The sequence below is a fragment of the Tupaia chinensis genome, unplaced genomic scaffold, assembly GCF_000334495.1.
Source record: "Tupaia chinensis unplaced genomic scaffold, TupChi_1.0 Scaffold000318_1, whole genome shotgun sequence".
Lineage (NCBI taxonomy): Eukaryota > Metazoa > Chordata > Mammalia > Scandentia > Tupaiidae > Tupaia > Tupaia belangeri.
The window spans coordinates 457,218-476,433 of NW_006159811.1; the positions used below are offsets into that span (position 1 = coordinate 457,218).

The 19,216-nt window shown below is 43.0% G+C and overlaps 1 protein-coding gene across 5 annotated transcripts in view; it reads left to right on the forward strand.

Annotated features, from left to right (window-relative positions):
- HELQ (helicase, POLQ like) overlaps positions 1–19,216 on the forward strand; it is a 59,893-nt gene that overhangs the window by 37,014 nt on the left and 3,663 nt on the right. For 2 of the 5 annotated variants that reach the window (XM_027773021.1, XM_006151395.3), the window contains 2 exons: positions 1,593–1,727; positions 7,772–8,309. In XM_027773021.1, the coding sequence (XP_027628822.1) occupies positions 1,593–1,727; positions 7,772–7,879 (243 nt within the window). In that variant the 3' untranslated portion in view covers positions 7,880–8,309. Of the gene's footprint in view, positions 1–1,592; positions 1,728–7,771; positions 8,310–19,216 lie in introns of those variants that run through there. The other 3 variants (XM_014588934.2, XM_027773022.1, XM_006151394.3) reach the window with 2 other exon arrangements.

The following is a 19,216-nucleotide window of genomic DNA, read 5'->3' on the forward strand; positions in this document are numbered from 1 at the left end:
CATTCGCGGGACACAGAAATGGTTTATTACCTCTTGATGATAATGTGTATAGTGTTCTCAACTGGACTACTCTGAGGTACATTTTATGTTGGGTAAATTCTCTCTACAAGCTAAGTGATGTATACTGATTGAATGTGTAAGTAATAATAATAATGGGGACCAGCAGTTAGCATAATGGCTATTTCGCTGGACTCCCATGTTGCCAACTGCGGTTCGAGTCCCGGACCAGGTGGCTTAAACTCACGCTGGGCGCGTGTGCGTGCGTGCCCAAGATCCCAAGAGGAGAATGGAGAAGGGATCGCAGTGTGGCCATACCCCCTAGGGGGTGATTTCTCACTTTCTGTCTCTCTGTCTCTTTGTCTTTCTAGCTAGTGCACACGACCTATAGCAAAAAACTCTCCAATAATAATAATAATAATAAATCTAAAACCAAAATATTTTACAGATACAATAACTTGCTGCCATGATCGCTCAGAAATCCACCATTAATCGGGAAGCAGACTTGATGAAAAATCTCAGTTGTGGAAAACAGACAGTAATGGTAGTGGGGACAGAGCCACTCAGCTTTTCTTCCTTCCTCTGTTCCCGTGAAGAACTGCCTTTTGTCCTTTGAACTCTGAACTCCCCAAAGGCAGTGCTAATCCCACAGTGGTGTAGCCATGCTGTAGTGGTTTTTTTGCTGCATTACCCTTTCCCATCAGGATTTGGGGCACACACACACACACGCTTGGTGCACTTTTCAAGCCACAGCGGCATTTGAACCATGGTTGGTTGTGTGGGATCCTGTCCCCGGTGCACAGAGATTAACCACTTCACTTTAGGGCCTGCCCGGGACATTTGCATTTGTACTTTCTTCTTCTTTTTCTTTTTTAAATTTATTTTTTATTATTATTATCTATTTTTGGGGTTTTACATAGAGCACATGCATTCACCAAAGAGAAACAGAGAGGGAATGTGAGAAATCACCCTCCCGGGGGGGGTGGTTACACCATAATACAACCTTTCAGGATTCTGGGCTCACACACATGCGTGATGTGATTGTCAAGCCTTTGAGTCTAGAACCTGAACCACAAAGCTTGCCACGTGGGATCCAGCATCTTAACCACCACACCACCCGCTGGCCCCGTATTGGCATTTTCTAAGGGATGAAGAAGAAAATGTCCTCAAGTGGCTTCTCAGCTTTCTATTTTCATCCAACATAGTTTATTCTCTGTTATTCAGTTCCTGAATCAAAGTTCTACTTGGGAAACACACACACACATACACACATACACACCAGTTGTCCCAAGTAGATGGTAAGAACATTGAAAGAATATTGGACCAGAACATTTTACGTGGGGATCTAAAATAAAGCCACCCCCCTAAGTGCCTTATTCCTGATTTGCAAACACATTAGTCAACTTTAGCTACATAAAAGCTATCTTGTAGTCAGATCACAACTACCAAAAACATCTTTTAGAAACAGGATTCAGATCTCCTCATATTCACTTTATCATTTTAGTTTGAGAAATATTTTTCCTTTCTTCATTAAAGCTCTTTATTTTCCCTAACCTCAAATTCTTAACCCTATTGACTTCTGTAACCCTTTTCAGGGTCGAGCAAAGCAGTTATACAGTGCCGGTTACAAAAGCCTAACACACTTAGCTAATGCCAGTCCCGAAGTGCTGATAAGGACAATTGATCATTTATCAAGACGTCAGGCCAAGCAGATTGTTTCATCAGCGAAGGTAAGCAAATAAATCTTTTTTTTTTTTAGTATTTGCATTTAATCACTGTTTATCTTTGCAGCATACAAAATGGTGCTTCCTGGTACAAATTCTGTGCATGTCAGTCAGATCAACAAATGAACCATTTTTTAACTTTTATCATATTTTATAGTGTTATCTCCTTACAACTGAATTTTTCCCTTTATTCATAATACAGTACGTTTATGTACACATGAGAGAATGAAAGGAAGCACCCTGAGTTGGGGCCTAGTCACACCATTACACCTCTTCCTTCAGTTCTCCATCCCATCATGATCCTGGCCATGCATGTGCATGCCCAGTGTATGGCCACACTGAAATTCAAACCCCAGTCGGCCATGTGGGATCTCCCTCTGTACAGCACCTGACCTGTGTGCTATGGGAGCAGCTCTGTCTGCTTATACTTCAGACATTAGGATAAGAACATTTAATATCACATAATAGTTTATTTCTATGGACACAAAAGTCTGTACCCAAAAAGTTGTGCATCTCTTATGGCACACAGCTTGTTCTTTTTAATTGCCAGAAAGTATGTGTACTCCCCAGAGACAGAGACACGGGGGGGGGGGGGGGAGAAAGCATCCCCCAATAGGGTATGGTCACTCTACAATCCCTCCTCCTCCATTTCTCCCTCCTGATGGGATTTGGGACACACAAACACATGTGCCAAGTGTGGGGCCACCAGGCCAGAATTCCAGCTGGAGAGATTTTTGCTACATGGTGCATGCATTCACTAGAGACAGAGAGATAGTGAGAAATCACTGCCACCTCCACGGGAGATGGCCAAGCTGCAATCTCTTTTTCTCCATTCTCCTCTCAGGATTTTGAGCATACGCTCACATGCACCTGGTGTGAGTTTCAAGCCACTGGATCTGGGACTCAAGCCTGCAGTCGGTCATGTGAATCCAGCACCACAACCACTACACCACCTTCTGTCCTGGGATCCAGCTCTCTTAACTGCTAAGTTAAGGGGCCAGCCTGACACAAGCCTTCTTTAGTAGAGAAAAAGAGCCTCCTAAAAAAAAAAAAAAAAAAAAAAAGACAGTTTCAAAGGTTTGCTGAAGAACGGGGGCCCCTGGGAGTCATAGAACTCTGCCTCCCCACACCCTCAGCATCCCGGACATCTGGTCTTCCCACCTCTGAACACACTCATTGACAAGTAGCTTACTACCTCAAAATTAGGTTGTTCTGTTTTTAGAAGCCCTTGGTGTTACAGAAAATCATCCCAATAGAATGAGGCTCAATTTTGCCTTGTTTAGATTTCTACCATCATATCATTGTACTACCCTCTGGAACTCGTCTATTCATTCATTCACATAGTGGCTTTTCACGTCTTTGAAACAGGTCTTCTTCCCCCAAGGATTTCTCCCTACTGTTCCTTTCATCTGTATGAAATAATCTAGTTGTAGGCCTTTTACTGTCCTAGTTACTCTTGTCACATCAGATTAGGAGTTGTTGGTGTTGGTGGAGGTGAAGTTAGAGTCATTGCTGACGCACCTAGTGTTCAGCCTATGGTACATGTTTTAAAAATATTAGAAAAAGTAAACAAATGAGACTTTAAAAAATTAAGAGCTTTAGCCAGGGAAACAATCAGTAAGTGGTAGAAGCAATACTGAGAAGCTAGACTGTATATTATTAAGGATATAAATGCAGCTTTGTTAACAATGACCAAAACAAGTGACTTTAACTCGGAAAATGTTATTGGACAAGTTCCAGCATAAGCAGTTCTTAGCCAATACAGGAATCATTGGTGTGTTCACAGACCCGTATTTCGGTCTTATTACTCAATCATTTTTAATACAGGGCTTTTGTCTTAGGGACTAAGATACACGTCGCTGTTCTTACCATCTCGCCCACTTTCCAGTCAACTCAAAAGAGTAAAATGGACATTTTATGTAAGAGTTTGAGTAAAGGAGTGGGTGAAAAATTGCAAATAAGGTAGCAAGGCTGGAAATAAGGAAGCCTGGGCTGGCCTTGTGGCCTGGTGTGTAAGGGGCCACAACCATCTCACATGGTTGACTATGGTTCACATCCGGCCCTAGAGGCTTGAAAAACACAGCAGGTGCATGTGCATGCATTCCCCAAATCCAGACAGAATTGAGAAATGTTTGCAACATTAACATGCTGCATTGGGGGGTTCTCTGTCTCTCTCTCTTTCCTGTGCCCTCGAGCGTTCTCCTCTGTCAGAGCAGCAAAGTATGATGTCCCTAATGGATGGCTTGGGGTGGGGGGCAGTGCAAGCAGATTTTGCATTTTTGGACTTTTTAAAATCTCCTTTTATCTTACAGGATCCTTACTTTTTTTTTTTTTTTTTCCTTGATTTATGGTAGAGCTCATGAGTACACACATATAAGATGTGGGGAGAGAGAGAGGAGTACCCTCACAGGGTCTGGTCCTGCTGTGTTCACCTTCCTCCAGTCCCCCAGCCCATCAGACCTCTGTCTCTCATGTACGTGCCCAGTGCTTCGGGGTAACTGGGCAGGTATCTGAATGTAGTTGCCATGTGGGAGCCAGCTGCTCTGGAACAGTGCGTTACTGCTGTGCCACAGGGCAGGCCAGAGCCGAAATTTTCCCCTTTAGTTTCTTCGCCCCTCACTGCTCAGCTTCCCAAGGGTGCCTCTCCCTTTTTAGCCGTTCTTCCCCTAAAATCTTTTGCATCGTCTTTCCAAGACTCCCTCCTAGAATGTCCCACACATATTTTAAATGCCTTCCCATAAACATTGCTTCATTTAGCCCTTCCTCTCTCTGGAGGTGATTTTTACTTCATCTCAGATCTTCTGTTCGTTCCCTTCTTATCTTGCACCATGTAGTTTTTCTGAACCCCACAGTGATCTGTGCAGATGCTTTAAGTGAGAGCTCAAGAAATGACTGTTCTGGAAATTGGTGGAATTTTTAAAACCACAAGTAATTTAAGTTGATGATTCTGTATTCTAGTAATGCTGACACATGGGTATCGTGTAGTTTACTTGTTGATCTTTGTAGGGTTTTATTTTGTTTTGGTTTTGAGAGATTTTTGCCATAGGGTATGTGTACTTGCCAGAAAGACGGAAAGCAAGAAATCAGTCCCCACAGCAAGGATGACCACACTGCAATCCCTTCTCCTCCACTCTCCTCTCAGGATTGTGGGCATGCATGCACACACACCTGGCATGAGTTTCAAGCCACCAGATCTGGGACTTGAACTACAGTGGGCCGTGTGGGAGTCCAGCACCTTAACCACTACACCACCTGCTGGCCCCTATGTGTGTAATTTTTAGAAGACGTTTTGAGAGACTTTGTTTTACGTCACCATTATCTCACCTACTAGAAAACTCACCTAATTATATTTTAATCTCCCTTAAATAATGCTATATAATGATTGGTAGGTAGTGTTTTTATTTTTTTCATTTTGTTTCATGAAATTTTCACTGAACTTTTATTTATTTTATTTATTTTTTAATTGCCAGAGAGCACATGTACTCACTGGAAAGAGAGAGCGAAAAAGAGAGTGTTTTCCAATGGGCGTAGCCATGCCACAGTCCTTTTCCATCACCTTTCCTTCCCATCAGGATTTTGGACACGCATGCACATGTACCCAGTTTGTTTTTCAACCTGCTGGGCCAGGATTTTTTCTTTTTCTTTGAGAGGTTTTTCCTATAGGGTGCATGCACTCGCCAGAAAGAGAGAAAGAGACATAGAAAGCGAGAAATCAGCCCCCCAGGGGGGATGGCCATGCCACAATCCCTTCTCCAGTCTCCTCTCGGGATCTTGGGCACACACACACACACCCGGAGTGACTTTAAGCCACTGGGTCCAGGACTCAGACCGCAGTCGACTACATGGGAGTTCAGCAACATAGCCATTACGCCAACTGCTGGTCCCATGGGGGCCAAGATTTGAACCACAGTTGACCCGATAGGATCCAGCTCCTGATGCACAGTACTATGAGGCCAGCCTGCTAAATTTTTTATTATAGAAATTTTATAACAGAAGTAGTTCAAATACTTCACGCCTAGATACACAAAACCCAGCTGCAACAAATGCCAACATTTTATTTTATTTTTTCCAGAGGATATGTGCACTCTCTGGAGAGAGACAGAGAAAAAGAGAAAGCAAGAAAGCCACCCCCATGGGATATGATCACACTACAATCCCTCCTCTTCTATTTCTCCCTCCGTTCAGGATTTTGGTCACACATGCACACACACTTGGGTTGTTTCTCAAGCCACCAGGTCTGGAACTTGAACCATGTGGTTGACTGTGTGGAATCCAGCTGCCTTAACCACCAGGCCACAGGCTAACCCCCAACATTTTATTTCTGATTTTTAGAAGAAAGGGGGAAAAGCATTATTCAGCAAATAATTATTGGCATCAATTTTTTTTTTTTTTACTATTAGATGTGGGTATACCAGAAAGAGACAAAAAGAAAGGGAGGAAAGGAAAAGAAAAGTGAGAAAGATGCTGCCCATGGGAATGGCCATGCTGCAATCCCTTCTCCTCCATTTGTGCCTCCTTTGGGGATTGGAGGCACCTACATGCACACACACTCAGCCTGTTTTCAAGCCACTGGGATCAGAACTCAGAACTACACAGTCGGCCATGTGGGATTCAGTAGCCTTAATCACCACGCCACTAGCTGGCTCATTCTTGGTGTCTTCTAAGTGCCATGTTTAGGATTTTTTTTTTTCTCATTATGTTGCTTTTGAAATTAATTGTGCTAACTTTATTGATTTTTGTATTTGCCAGAGGACACAAGTGTTTGCTAGCGAGAAGCAGAAACAGAGAGAAAGGTAGAAAGTACCGCCCCTCTACTCTACCCCACTCCCGCCCACGAGGCAGAGTCATGCTGCAGCCCTCTCTTTCATTTCTCCATCCCGTCGGAATCTGGGGCATGCATCCACACATATGCCTGTTGTAGTTTTCAAGCCACCAGGTCCGGGACCCGGCCTGCACAATCACGTGGGATGTGTTTCTCTTAATCACAAGGCCGTGGGGCTGGCTCAATCATATTAACTTCAGGAGCTTGATTAAAATTTCTTTGAAATACTAATAGACTTTTTAAAAGCATACTAAATTTTGAAGAATAATAAAATGTATTATATGAAACCATATTTTCAGGAGCTAATTAAATTTTTGCAGAATTGTCTTAGATTTTATAGATTAGAAATTAATTTTTAAATGGCTGTATCTTCAATAAAACAAATCTTTGTGAGTATTAAAGCTCCTTTATTTTTGGTATGCTAAATGCAGTGATCAGCTAAAATGGTTTTAACTAAATGCTCAGCTTCATTTGCTATAATCACTTGTTCTTAAGTGGCCATTTTTCTTTTCCTTTTTTTTTTTTTTTTGAGATTTTTGCTATTAAGGCGTGTACACTTGCCAGAGAGACAAAGAGAAACAGCAAGACAGAAAGCAAAAAAATCACAGCCCCCTGGGAAGATGGCCATGCCACAGTTCCTTCTCTTCCATTCTCCTCTCAGGATTTTGGGCACACATGCACACACACTCAGCATGAGTTTCATGCCACCAGGTCTGAGACTCGAACAGCAGTCAACCACATGGGAGCCCAATGCTTTACACTCTATGCCACCTGCTGGCCCCATATGGCCATTTTTGAATCTCATTATTTTAGGTTTTTTTTTGTTGTTGTTGTTGTTGTTTTGTGGGGGAGAGGTTTTTTGCTATAGGGCACGTGCGCTCGCCAGACAGACAGAGAGAGAGAAAGCGAGAAATCACCCCCCAGAGGGGATGGCCACGCTGTAATCCCTTCTCCTCCATTCTCCTCTCAGGATCTTGGGTACGCATGCACACACACCTGGCGTGAGTTTTAAGCCACCAGGTTCGGGACGTGAACCGCAGTCGACTACGTGGGAGTCCAGCGACATAGCCATTACGCTAACTGCTGGTCCCTCATTATTTTAAATGTCTAGATTACAAATGTGTAAGAACTCAGGTGTATATTAGATACTGGTAAAAAAAAAATTGATGGTTCTCTAATAGTGAATATTTTGGCCTCATCTCTTGATTTTTTTCTTTTTTTATTGTAGATGCTCTTGCAGGAAAAAGCAGAGGCTCTGCAGGAAGAAGTAGATGAATTACTGAGACTGCCTTCTGATTTCCCTGGTGTCGCGGCCTCTTCCCTTGAAAAGGCGTGAAGCAACATGATGAGCATTTTCCAGTATGAATTATTTATTATACATATGTTTTATTAAAGAGTCCCTATATTTTATAAATGAAAAAAATACATTTTAACTATACATTAAGGACTGTGACTGATGTTTGACTGTACCTCTCCCCCATAACTGTAGTAACTGCCCTCTAAGGCTCCCTCTTCCATACTTCCACATTATTTCTCTGCTCAGAATCTGTAGTACCCACCACACAAGGAAACCCAACTCTCTCAAATATCCTCAACCTACCTTTGTACCAAGATCTTTTATTATTCTCTTACCCATTTCTTTCATCAAGCCGGACTTCTTAGAATCTCCAGAAATTTCCCAGTAATTTGCAGACCTTACCACCATTCACTGTACAAAGTAGGAACCCCAGTGAATAAAGAATACTACCGAAACTAACAATTTGAAGAGTCTCTCCAAACACAACTTAAATATTAGCTCTCTTCCTCCCCTTTTAGAATTAGCTCAAATGTAGATGACCCTAACTTAAGAAAAATGGTGATAACTAGCATTATTTATGAGGGCTGAACTCATTTGGTAATCATCTACTCACTTTAAGAGACATCCATGGGGAGAGGAGCAGCTGGTGGCATAGTGGTTAAGGCACTGGACTCCCACATGGCCAACCATGGTTCTAGTCCTACACCCAGTAGCTTGAAACTCACACTGGGCACATGTATATGTGTGCCCAAAATCCCAAGAGGAAAATAGAGAAGAAGGGATTGCAGTATAGCCGTCCCCTTGAAAGTGATTTCTCATTTTCTCTCTGTGTCTCAAGCAAGTACATTTGCCCTATAGCAAGAGTCTCTTAAAAAAAAAAAAAAGACATTTATCAGAAACTTTGCAAATAAATCTGCAGTCTAAATTCTTTGAGCTTTAACATTTTAGGCCATTATAATATGGTCATTTCTTAGTACTTTCTATGTGTCAGAGACACTTTCATAATTGCTTTATGTGAAATCACTAATTTGTATAGTGCACTGTCAGACAGTACTGTACTTATCCTCATCCTACAGATGAGTAACCTGAGACACAGAGAAGTGAAAATAACTTGCCCCAAGGTTACGTACAAGTTAGTTGCAGAGCAGAGATTCAGACCCATGCAGTCCCAATCTAAAGTCCATACATTTAACTATGGTATAGTATTGTCCTGGTAAATGTACCCAGTCATCTCTTCCTAAATGTTCTTTTCACTGGCCTTGATTTTTATCCCTAGTGTTAATGGCCCATTGTTCATGTGCCACCCCACCCCATGTCTGTTGATGGACGTCTACGTAGGCATCCTCATGTCATAGCAGCCTTGGGCTTCAATGTTCATGTTCCATGTGTGCTGGTTTAACAGTTTTAACTCGAACGTGTACCTGATGTCTGATACCTTATGTGGTAGCACAATCAAATGGGTGTGATATCTGATGTAGAAGAGTGGCCCTCTCAAAGGCATTCACCTCCTAATTCCTGAAACCTCCAAGCAAGTTGTATTATATGGCATGGGGGCATTAGAGGTGCAAATAGAATTGAGGTTGCTAATCTGCTGCCTTTGAATTGGGGAGATTATCCTGGGTTATCTGGGTGGGCCTAATGTAATCACAAAGGTATGTATGTATGTATTTATTTATTAGAGGTTTTTGCTATAGGGCATATGCACTTGCCAGAAAGACAGAGAGAGACAGAGAAAAAGCAAGAAATCATCCCCCTAGGGGGGATGGTCTCACTGCAATCCCTTCTCCTCCATTCTCCTCTCAGGATTTTGGGCATGCATGCATACACGCCCGGCGTGAGTTTAAGCCACCGGCTCTGGGTCTCAAACCATGGTCATCTACATGGGAGTCCAGCAACATAGCTATTACGCCAACTGCTGGTCCTTCACAAAGGTCTTTATAAGCAAAAGGGGGAGACAGAAGAATCAGAGTCAGAGCGATATGTGAGAAAAACAACCAGCCATTACTGACTTTGAAGACAGAAGGAAACCTCAAACTAAGGACTTCAGGCAGTCTCTAGAAGCCAGAAAAGTCAAGGAAAAGTATTGTCCCCTAGACCTCCAGGAAGGAACATAGCCGACACCTGCTCTTAGCCTAGTGAGACCTTTTGCAGACTTTGGAACTATCAGATATTTAAATTCGTGTGGTTTTAAGCCACTACATTTGTGTTAACTTGTTACAGCAGTAACAAAAGTAATATACCTGAAAATAGTTCCCTGGCACCCAACACAACTGGAAAACCACCACGTCTGGAGGATCCCTTCTGGATCCTTCCCATGAACAATCTAAGTTAAATATTTTATGCCCGTGAAAGAATTATTTTGTGTTCCTGAAACAATCCTTATAGAAGTTAACTGTTTTGGATACTTCTCATTTTTATTAATTACACTTTTCTCCAATAAAAAGATTTCTTTTTACTTATCCTTTTAAAAACAACTTAAATAAAATGAAAAGGCTGTCCTATCACTAGACCAGAACCTGAGAGTACATCTACTAGATGGTCGGGAAAGTCATGACATCTTTTTCTATGCAAAAATGCGTCCTGACTTCCTGACGACCCCAGGTTAGAAGATGTCAGGCTCAGAGGACCTTGCTAAAGGCAATCACCAGAAGCATTTACAAAGAGAGATGAACTATGTTCTTGGAAAAGCAAATGGAAGACTTGAACTTCTTGTTGAGTAAGAACCCATACCCATGCCACAGCCTTCAGAAAGAAACAACCTCAAAATGGATTTATACCCAACATTACTCCAGGTTTGGTTCAAGAAACACAGAGCAAAACTCAAAAAAGCAAAACTCAAGCATAGTCAGCAAAACCAAGAAGCTCATCAGCTAGTTCCCCAAAGATGGCATCAAAACCAGCACTTCCCAGAGAGGCATGGATATGGCACTGGATCCCTGGATGATGCCTGTCTGCTGCCCCTGGTTTATACCGATTGTCAGACACCTTCAGTCCAACTCAGTTTATGCCTCAGTTCCAAGGTCCCCACAGGACATTCTGTGGACCATAAAGTAGTCCATTTCGGCTATTGCCAAGATCCTAACATAAACTGCCTCTATCCCATCTTGGAATCCCAAGTTTGTTCCCAAAAGCCTCATCTCTAATTCTTGGCTTGCTTGCTTTCTTTTTTTCTAAGAGATATTTTTGCTATAGGGTGCTTGCTCTTGCCAGAGAGACAGAAAGCGAGAAATCATCCCCCGGAGGGTATGGCCATGCCACTATCCCTTCTCCATCTCCACTTGGGATTCTGGGCAGTCACGCACACATGCCCGGTGTCAGTTTTAAGCCATTGGGTCCAGGCCTCGAACTACAATAGACTACGTGGGAGTCCGGCGACATAACTGTTATGCCTGGTCCCTCTAATTCTTAGCTTTTATTCTCATTCTTCTGGTTCTTCAGCTGTACAAAGTACAGAGAGAAGCTAGGCTTAGAAGATCCCATGTTGTCATGATTCCCACTTAAGGAAACTTCTCAGCAGTAAAGAACAAAGCAGAGATGTACACTGTATGGATGGATTTCAAAAGGCATGAGAGACAAAAGAGGACCCAACAGACTATCTACTTTTTCATTTTACTTACACAAATTCTTAGGCCAGGAGTAACTAACCTATAGTGGCAAAAAGATGAGCGGGCCCATGTGGTGGAAAGAATTGAACAGAAACAGGCTCAAAAATTATTGGCATGATGGAGATGTCCCTTGTATAATATTAACTGGATGGTAGTTCCCTGGGTATAAACTCATCAAAACACAAACCTGTGTATCCAAAATCTGTATATTTTATTACATAAATTATACCTCAATTTCATATATGTGTGTGTGTGTGTGTGTGTATGAAAAAATTCCATCCCTAGTTGATTAAAGCAGAACAACTAAAAAAATCCACAGAGAATTGAAAATGTGAATTCCTAGCTTCTGAGGCATTTTTATAAGCCACCTAGTCCGTGACATTTTGACATACCTTTTTTTCTCTTTAAAGAGATCAGAAAGTATATTATCATAATGAAGAGAGACACATAAAGCTATTGAAATGGCTAACAGCAATGTCAGTACAAAGGACTAGCTATTATAATGTTTTATGCTAAATTATTTTTCTTTGTGGTAGGGTATATTACTGTGAGCACATAAAATTAGAGAAATCCACAGACAATAGACTACACTGTACAGGGCACAGTGCTATGAGCTCGATTCCATATAAATTGGTAAGTACTTTGAGAGTTATAAAAATATATTCCCATCATAGAAATAATAAATTAGGGGCCAGCAGGTGGCGTAATGGTTAAGGCTCTGGATTCCCATATGGCTGACCGCTGTTGGAGACCGGATCCAGGAGCTTGAAAATCACACCGGGCACGTGTGTGAGCACACCCCAAATCCCAGGAGTGGAATGGAAGAGAAGGGATTGCAGCATCGCCGTCCTGGGGCGCGGGGGGTTGGGGGTGATTTCTCACTTTCCCTCTTACTGTCTCTCTCTGGCGAGTACACACATCCTATAGCAAAAACCTTAAAAAAAAAAAGAAATGATAAAGTAAATATTATTTTGCTGTGATTTGTCAAAGTTATTTGAAAGCTCAGTAAAAACATTTAAATGCATCTTACTGAATAGCTGCAATATTCTTCATCTGCTGCCAGACACTGGTAGAAAACGAAAGTGGCAGATTATTTGGTTCTTGTTGCTTTTAGGAGTAGTAAAACACAAATACCTGAACCATGGGCCACTGGTAATCATGAAATGGGACACCAGAGTGTGAGAAGGGAGAGACAGTCTTTGGGAAAGAACTGTGGAAGAGGTGGGCCTTGAACTCAATGTTAAAAGGACACGAGAACTAGGGACTTCAGAGAGGAAGAGGGAGAAGAGCATTTGGAGGAGGAAAAGCATAGGTTCTCCTCTCACCAAGGTGTACAGAGAGGCTCTGAGCCACACCTGTGTGTTTGAGTTCTTTATTTTCCCCTAAAACTTATTTTATTTATTATTATTATGATTTAATTTGCTATAGGGAGTCAGAAGGACTCTCTGAGATACACACATTCAGGGAAATAACTCCCATTCTCCCTCCTAGTCCAGAACAACTCCCACTCTCCCTCCTGGTCCAATGGCACCTTGTTCTAAACTTACACCACAATGCATAAGTCATTCTTTCATGACGTTTTTATATATTCTCTTTTATCATCTCTCAAGATTTCTGCAGCAGGAGGAAGCCTTTAGCTACTGGAATGACCTTGAAACGCTTCCTCCAACCAACACTTGGGCCTGAGCAGGTGCAGTTCGGACTGACCTCACGGGGCTTTGAACATTTATAGGCAACAGGCTGCACTTCCGTTGTCCCAGCCTGTGCACACACACTAAATCAAAATTAAATGTTAATGATTGTGGTGTCTGTGCCACTCTGCTGGGGAAACTAAAATGCTGGGAAATGAGGCTCTAACAGCTGTCAGTAATTGGGTCACCACCTTCCCCAGAGCCCTGAATGCCAAGGTTCACGCCAGCACCCACCATCAGTAATGGCCCTGCTGCCAAAAAGACTCCTTTGCCAGGATGTTGGGCTGGAGGAACATGTGTCCTTTCTGGAGAAGCTGAAAGTCCTTGAGAGAAATAAAAGGACACGAGCGCACAGATAGGAAAAGGAAGGGTGTTCTGACAGCGCACTAAATAGTACCATGCTGCTTCAGGTGGGAGCGGGTTCCCAGCAGGCTTTGCCATGTCCTTTCTTGTCTTTTCCTGCGAAAAGAGCAGAATCTAGCAGATGCTGTCAAAGCCACTTTTGCAAATAAATGAGTCTGTCTTTGGTCATCTTTGGTGGAACTGAAGGTGATTATAGAGAGAAAATTTAAGTTTTAAAACACCTGTAGTACACCTGTTACTAAATTCTAGCTCTGCTCCTTGTTCCAGAGATTTTGCTATTTATCTAGAAACTCACCTGGATCCTGATTTTTTCCTGATTTCCTCTGATATCTGGCTCTGGGACTCTCCAAAGGATTATTTCCAATTTTTCTCCAGAGTTTCTGGCTTGGAATTACTAAAAATGAAAATGGCCCTTTTCCTGAAGCCCTCCAAACTGACACTAGACAATTTGATAGAGACTTCAGAGAAATTACTACAACAGCTTACAGAAGGAAACATTCATTACGTTTGAACTACAAACCAGGGCACTCTAAACACCACACTGTGCGTCCCACTGCAACTAAAACACGTCAAGCCCAACATCTAGAAATCATGACTGCTTGCCCTCGGACTTAAACATTGGATTTATAATTTGTTCTGACCTTTGTTTTTGTTTTTAATTAAGGAATCACTTATTAATTTTTTTTTAATTTGCTATAAGGTGCATGTGCTCACCAGAGGCAGAGAGAGAGAGAGAAAGTAAGTAAGAAAGTAAGCCACCAGGTCCAGGACTCAAACTGTGATTGACCATGTGGGAGTCTAGCACCTTAACCTCCACGCCACCTGTTGGCCCCTTTCTTTTGATTCTGTAGGAATTCCTTTTAGTGATTACCCGCAAGCTCACACCACGTAGAGCCAACCTCTCCCCCTGAAATGAGACACAACTGTTAACTGTGTAATAGGACTGACCTGTTGTTTGGACTGACAAGTTCAGTGGCTTATAGGACAGTCTGCCACCCCAGTCTCTAGAGTAAAGTTACAAACATGAGAATGATGGGGTACAAGAACACCCAAACCAAAATATGGCTCCTTGGAAACTGAGGAAACAGAAGCAGGAAGGTCACTCCCTGATCTCCTGCCTTTCTGTGTGAGAGCCAAACGTAAAAATTCTCTTAACTAGCGCCCCTGAAATTAGGTCATCAGATCTAGATGTGACAAGCATCTTATCCTATACGCAGAGGAAAGGAATGGGGTACAGAACGCCAACACGAATCTGAAAAAGCAGGCCTTGCTAAGCTCACCCCAGTTATAACAGTCATGCCCCCTTTTTGTTCAATGACATGTTTTCAAACTGTCCACACCCTTCTTCAAACCTAAGCATAAAAATACAGTATTCCTCATTTCTCTGGGTCTTTATTTCTGAAGGGTCCCCTGTCACATAAACTTTGGTTAAATAAATTCCTCATGCTTTCTCCTGTTAATATGTTTTTTGTTGTTGTTGTTATAGGGGCTTCAGCCAAAGTCTTGCTTAAAAGATTCTTCCATCCTTTATTAGTAAGAACTATACTTAATAAAAATAATTCCCATAGTTGAGCTTGAGTCAGAAGTAGCATTTAGCTGTGCAGTTATTAAAAAAAAGTAAAAAAGAGCTCTGATTTTAGTTTCGGAGGAAAATGTCGAATCCTTGCAGAGACAACAAATCCCAGAGGAAGGGTCTTCCCTTCTGCCACCCACATAACCACCTAAAGGCACATGGTGCTGAGCACACCGAAATGCGCACGCTGCAAGGCCAGATACGGATCAAGGTTTTAAAAAAGACAATCAAGAATAATCTGTCTTGAGACCAGCAGTTGGCATAATGGCTATGTCACTGGACTCCCATGTAGTCAACCGCAGTTCAAGTCCTGGACCTGGTGGCTTAAACTCATGCCAGATGCACGTGCGTGCCTGCCCAAGATCCCAAGAGGAGAATGGAGAAGGGACTGTGGCATGGCCATCTCCCCCGGGGGGTGATTTCTCGCTTTCTATCTCTCTGTGTCTCTCTGTCTTTCTGGCAAATGCACGTACCCTATTGCAAAAACCTCTCAAAAAAAAAAAAAAAAAAGAAGAATCTGTCTTATACCTTTCAATGACTTATTTTCATTGTTTTTGCATTAATTTCTATTGTGGAGGAAAGCACTTTCTTGCTATAAAAGTAATATTCACTGCTTAACAACTAAGAAAATAAAGAAAAATCTAATAAAAGAAATAACTCATGCTTGTATTTAGGTATGCATTCGTCTTGCCTCCCTTGAAACATATACTTTTTAAATTTTTAATTTGATTTATTATTATTTTTTAAGTTTACTATAAGGTACATGTGCTCACCTGAGAGCAACAGGGAGAGAAAATGAGAAAGCAAGCTGCCAGGTCTGGGACTGAAACTGCAGTTGACCATGTGGGAATCCATGCCTCAACCACCACGCCACTTGCCAGCCCCAAACATATACGTTTTAACAATGTACTTGAATGTGTTACTTGTTGTCCTGGGCAAGGGACAGACGTGTCACCTTGGACATCTGTGGTTGCTACAAGCTTTGAGAGCAATAATACTCAAACCTTTTTTTTTTTTTTAGCAGAATCAGTCCTCCTTGTTAAGATAATGTTTCAGAACATTTGTTTGTGCATGATCAAGCCATATAGCCACAAATGAAATAATGATGGCTCCAGGAGGAAAGCTTTTCTTCTACTTTTATTATTATTGTTGTTACCAGAGGGTACATGCACTTGCCAGATGCAGTCAGAGAGAGGAGGGGGAGAAAGCACCTCTCCAATGCGGGACGGTCATGCCACAGTTCCTTCTCTTTTTCTCCAAGTTGCCTTTCCATCATCTTTGGGGCCATAGAATGCCCTTGGGAAGGAGGTTTACGGTGAAGTTGCTCCCGGTTTTTCTCCTGGGGGTAGACGCTGCCCCCAGAGCACATGTATGGCGGCAGTCCTCATTTTTCAGAAACTGCTCCTTTTAGTCAACAGAGAGAAGCTCCTACAAGTCTTGTTGATTCTCAAGTACTTTCAGCTTAAAGTAACCTTTATTCTATTTGGGGGTTTCAAATGGGTCCCCACACTTTCATCAGCCAGAAAAAAAGAAAAAGGCTGAGGCAAAGGTCTTACGGATTTCAGGATGATTTGAAGGCCACAGTGGTGATTAGTAGGGGGGGGAGTAGCAAGGGGGGTTGAGCAGCAGGGATGGAAATTCTGCGAGAGAAGGAGCAGGGGACCTCGTGGTCAGCATAGCGTGGACGTGGTGAGTCTGGAGGGTGGAGGAGGAATGGACCCCGGCGATAGGATGTTCATAACCACAAAGTGTCCAGGTCATATCCTGAGCTCTTTCAAGTGCACGTTCCTCCAAAAGCCACGCAGTGTGCATATGTTTGATTTCCTTATAGCCCTGACTTACATAGGCTGGAATATCCTGTTTTCAAAAAACATTGGTCTCTTAGGGGGATTGATCACTTGCTTGAAGTTTCACTTGACAATGTGACATTTTAGCATGAGTGACTCTCTTCTGGTCTGGTCTTTTGGGGCCTAGAGCAGAAGCTTAGTGCAAGTGTTGCTGAACTGAAGTTCATCTAGCCATGGCTCAGTTTGCCAATAATGGAGACAGTTTGCAAGGAAGGCTTTTTAACTCAGAGAGTCCCTCAGGAAGATGAGAATTGAAACTGAAGTCACTCCTTCGATTGCAGGGGGAGGTGTTTTTAAGGACCAGGGAGGAATGCAGCTGGGCTGTTCACAAATGTGACTGGGGATAGGACAAGGTGAAGAAACGGCTAGTGTGCCAGCAGGTTGTTCAAAAAAATGTATGGTCTTCAATGTCAAAGCGTTGCCCATCAGTCACTTGTGCAGGCCCAGTAGGAGGGTCTTCTGTCCCAAATGTCTGGAATTGGCGCAGGGTGGCTCAGGGACTGACTTCAGGTTCCTGAAAAGCATCTTGAAGAAAATATCTTATGATGCGTTGGTCATAGAGGTGGTTTCTACAGGCAGAGACAGGGTCTAGTGATTCATTAACAAGGCTACCTAGAGCTCAGAGGCAGGGACTGTATTTACTCACTGCTCGTAGGCAAAGCTTAGGCCCACATTTGCTAGAATTTAACCCTAACAGGATTTCCGCGACCTCAGTTTTCCTTTCTGTTTGTCAAGTCAGTTACAGAGACCAATGGTGATTCATTCCAAGGTTGGTCATTTAAGCAAGCAGAGCAGGTAAATGCTCTCAAAGGTTATCTTCCTGTACTGGAGTCCTTGTTAACTCCTCAGGCACTGTTATGCAAAACGATGGCCTCTTGTCATTTTTATTTAGCATCTTCAAAAAGGGAAAAACAACAAAAAGGACGGATGCTGGTACTTTGTGAATCCTGGCACAGCTGGGCCCTTCACTCGGCAGCTCCATGAGGTTGGTTTTGGCTCAGTCCATTTTACAGATAGCAAATGAGAGGCTCAGAGGGGCAAGTGATGGGCCCAGTGATTTGAGCCTCATTTGTATCTGAGGATCTAGAAGCATCTACTTTTTTATTCAGCAAACATTTAGTGAGTGAAGCCTACGTGGTAGATTTTGTAACCAGGCACTAAGGATGCAGTCTTGGGGGCTATCAGAGCAGGTGGGTGACCCCTGCATGCCACAGTGGATGGGTGCTGTGATGATACCTGCATGTCTAGACAGGTGTCACAGACCCATGGAGGAGGAACATCTGCAGCAGTCGTCTGACAGCCCTCCGACTGAGTCCAGACCTCTGTATAGCTTACTGACCTGTACAGTTGTTATATGATAAACTGTGTCCTCAAAATGAAATGCTGAAGTCCCAGCCCCCAAGGCCCCTGAATCTGACCTTTGTTTGGAAATGGTTGCAGGGTGACAGATATCGTCAGTTAAGAGTTTATACTGGAGCTTTGCCCGTCTACCACTACATCCTCAGCATTCAGACCGTCAACATTCCAGAGAATGTTAACATCACTCTGAAGGGACACACAATTATTGTGAAGGGCCCCAGAGGGACCCTACGGAGGGACTTCAACCACATCAGTGTAGAGTTCAGTCTCCTGGGAAAGAAAAAGAAGAAAGGGACTTCAACCACATCAACATAGAGTTCAGTCTCCTGGGAAAGAAAAAGAAGAGGCTGCAGGTTGACAAATGGTGGGGGGACAGAAAGAGACTGCGGTTCACACTGTCTGTAGTCGCGTACAGAAGATGACCAAGGATGTGATACTGGGCTTCCTTTACAAGATGAGGTCTGTGTACACTCGTTTCCCCATCAATGTCGTTATTCAGGAAATGGGTCTCTTGTTGAAATCTGAAATTTCTTGGGTGAAAAATACATCCAGGGACCAGCAGTTAGTGTAATGGCTATGTCGCTGAACTCCCACGTAGCCAACCACGGTTCGAGTCCCAGCCTTGGTGACTAAAATTCACACTGGGTGCGTGTGCGTGTGTGCCCATGATCCTGAGAGGAGAATGGAGGAGAGGGGATTGCGGCATGGCCATCTCCCCCCGCCCCCGAGGGTGATTTCTCACTTTCTATCTCTGTCTCTCTGTTTTTCTGGCCAGTGCATGTGACATATAGCAAAAACCACTCCCCCCTGCCAAGGACCAGCCTCGGCGGGAGTGGGTTGGCTCGACGGAGGCAACGCTGGAAAGAAAGGAAGACCAAGCCCTCGTGGTTTTTCATGCATGTCCTAAGTCGGACACTCCTCTAAGATCGCTCTCTGAG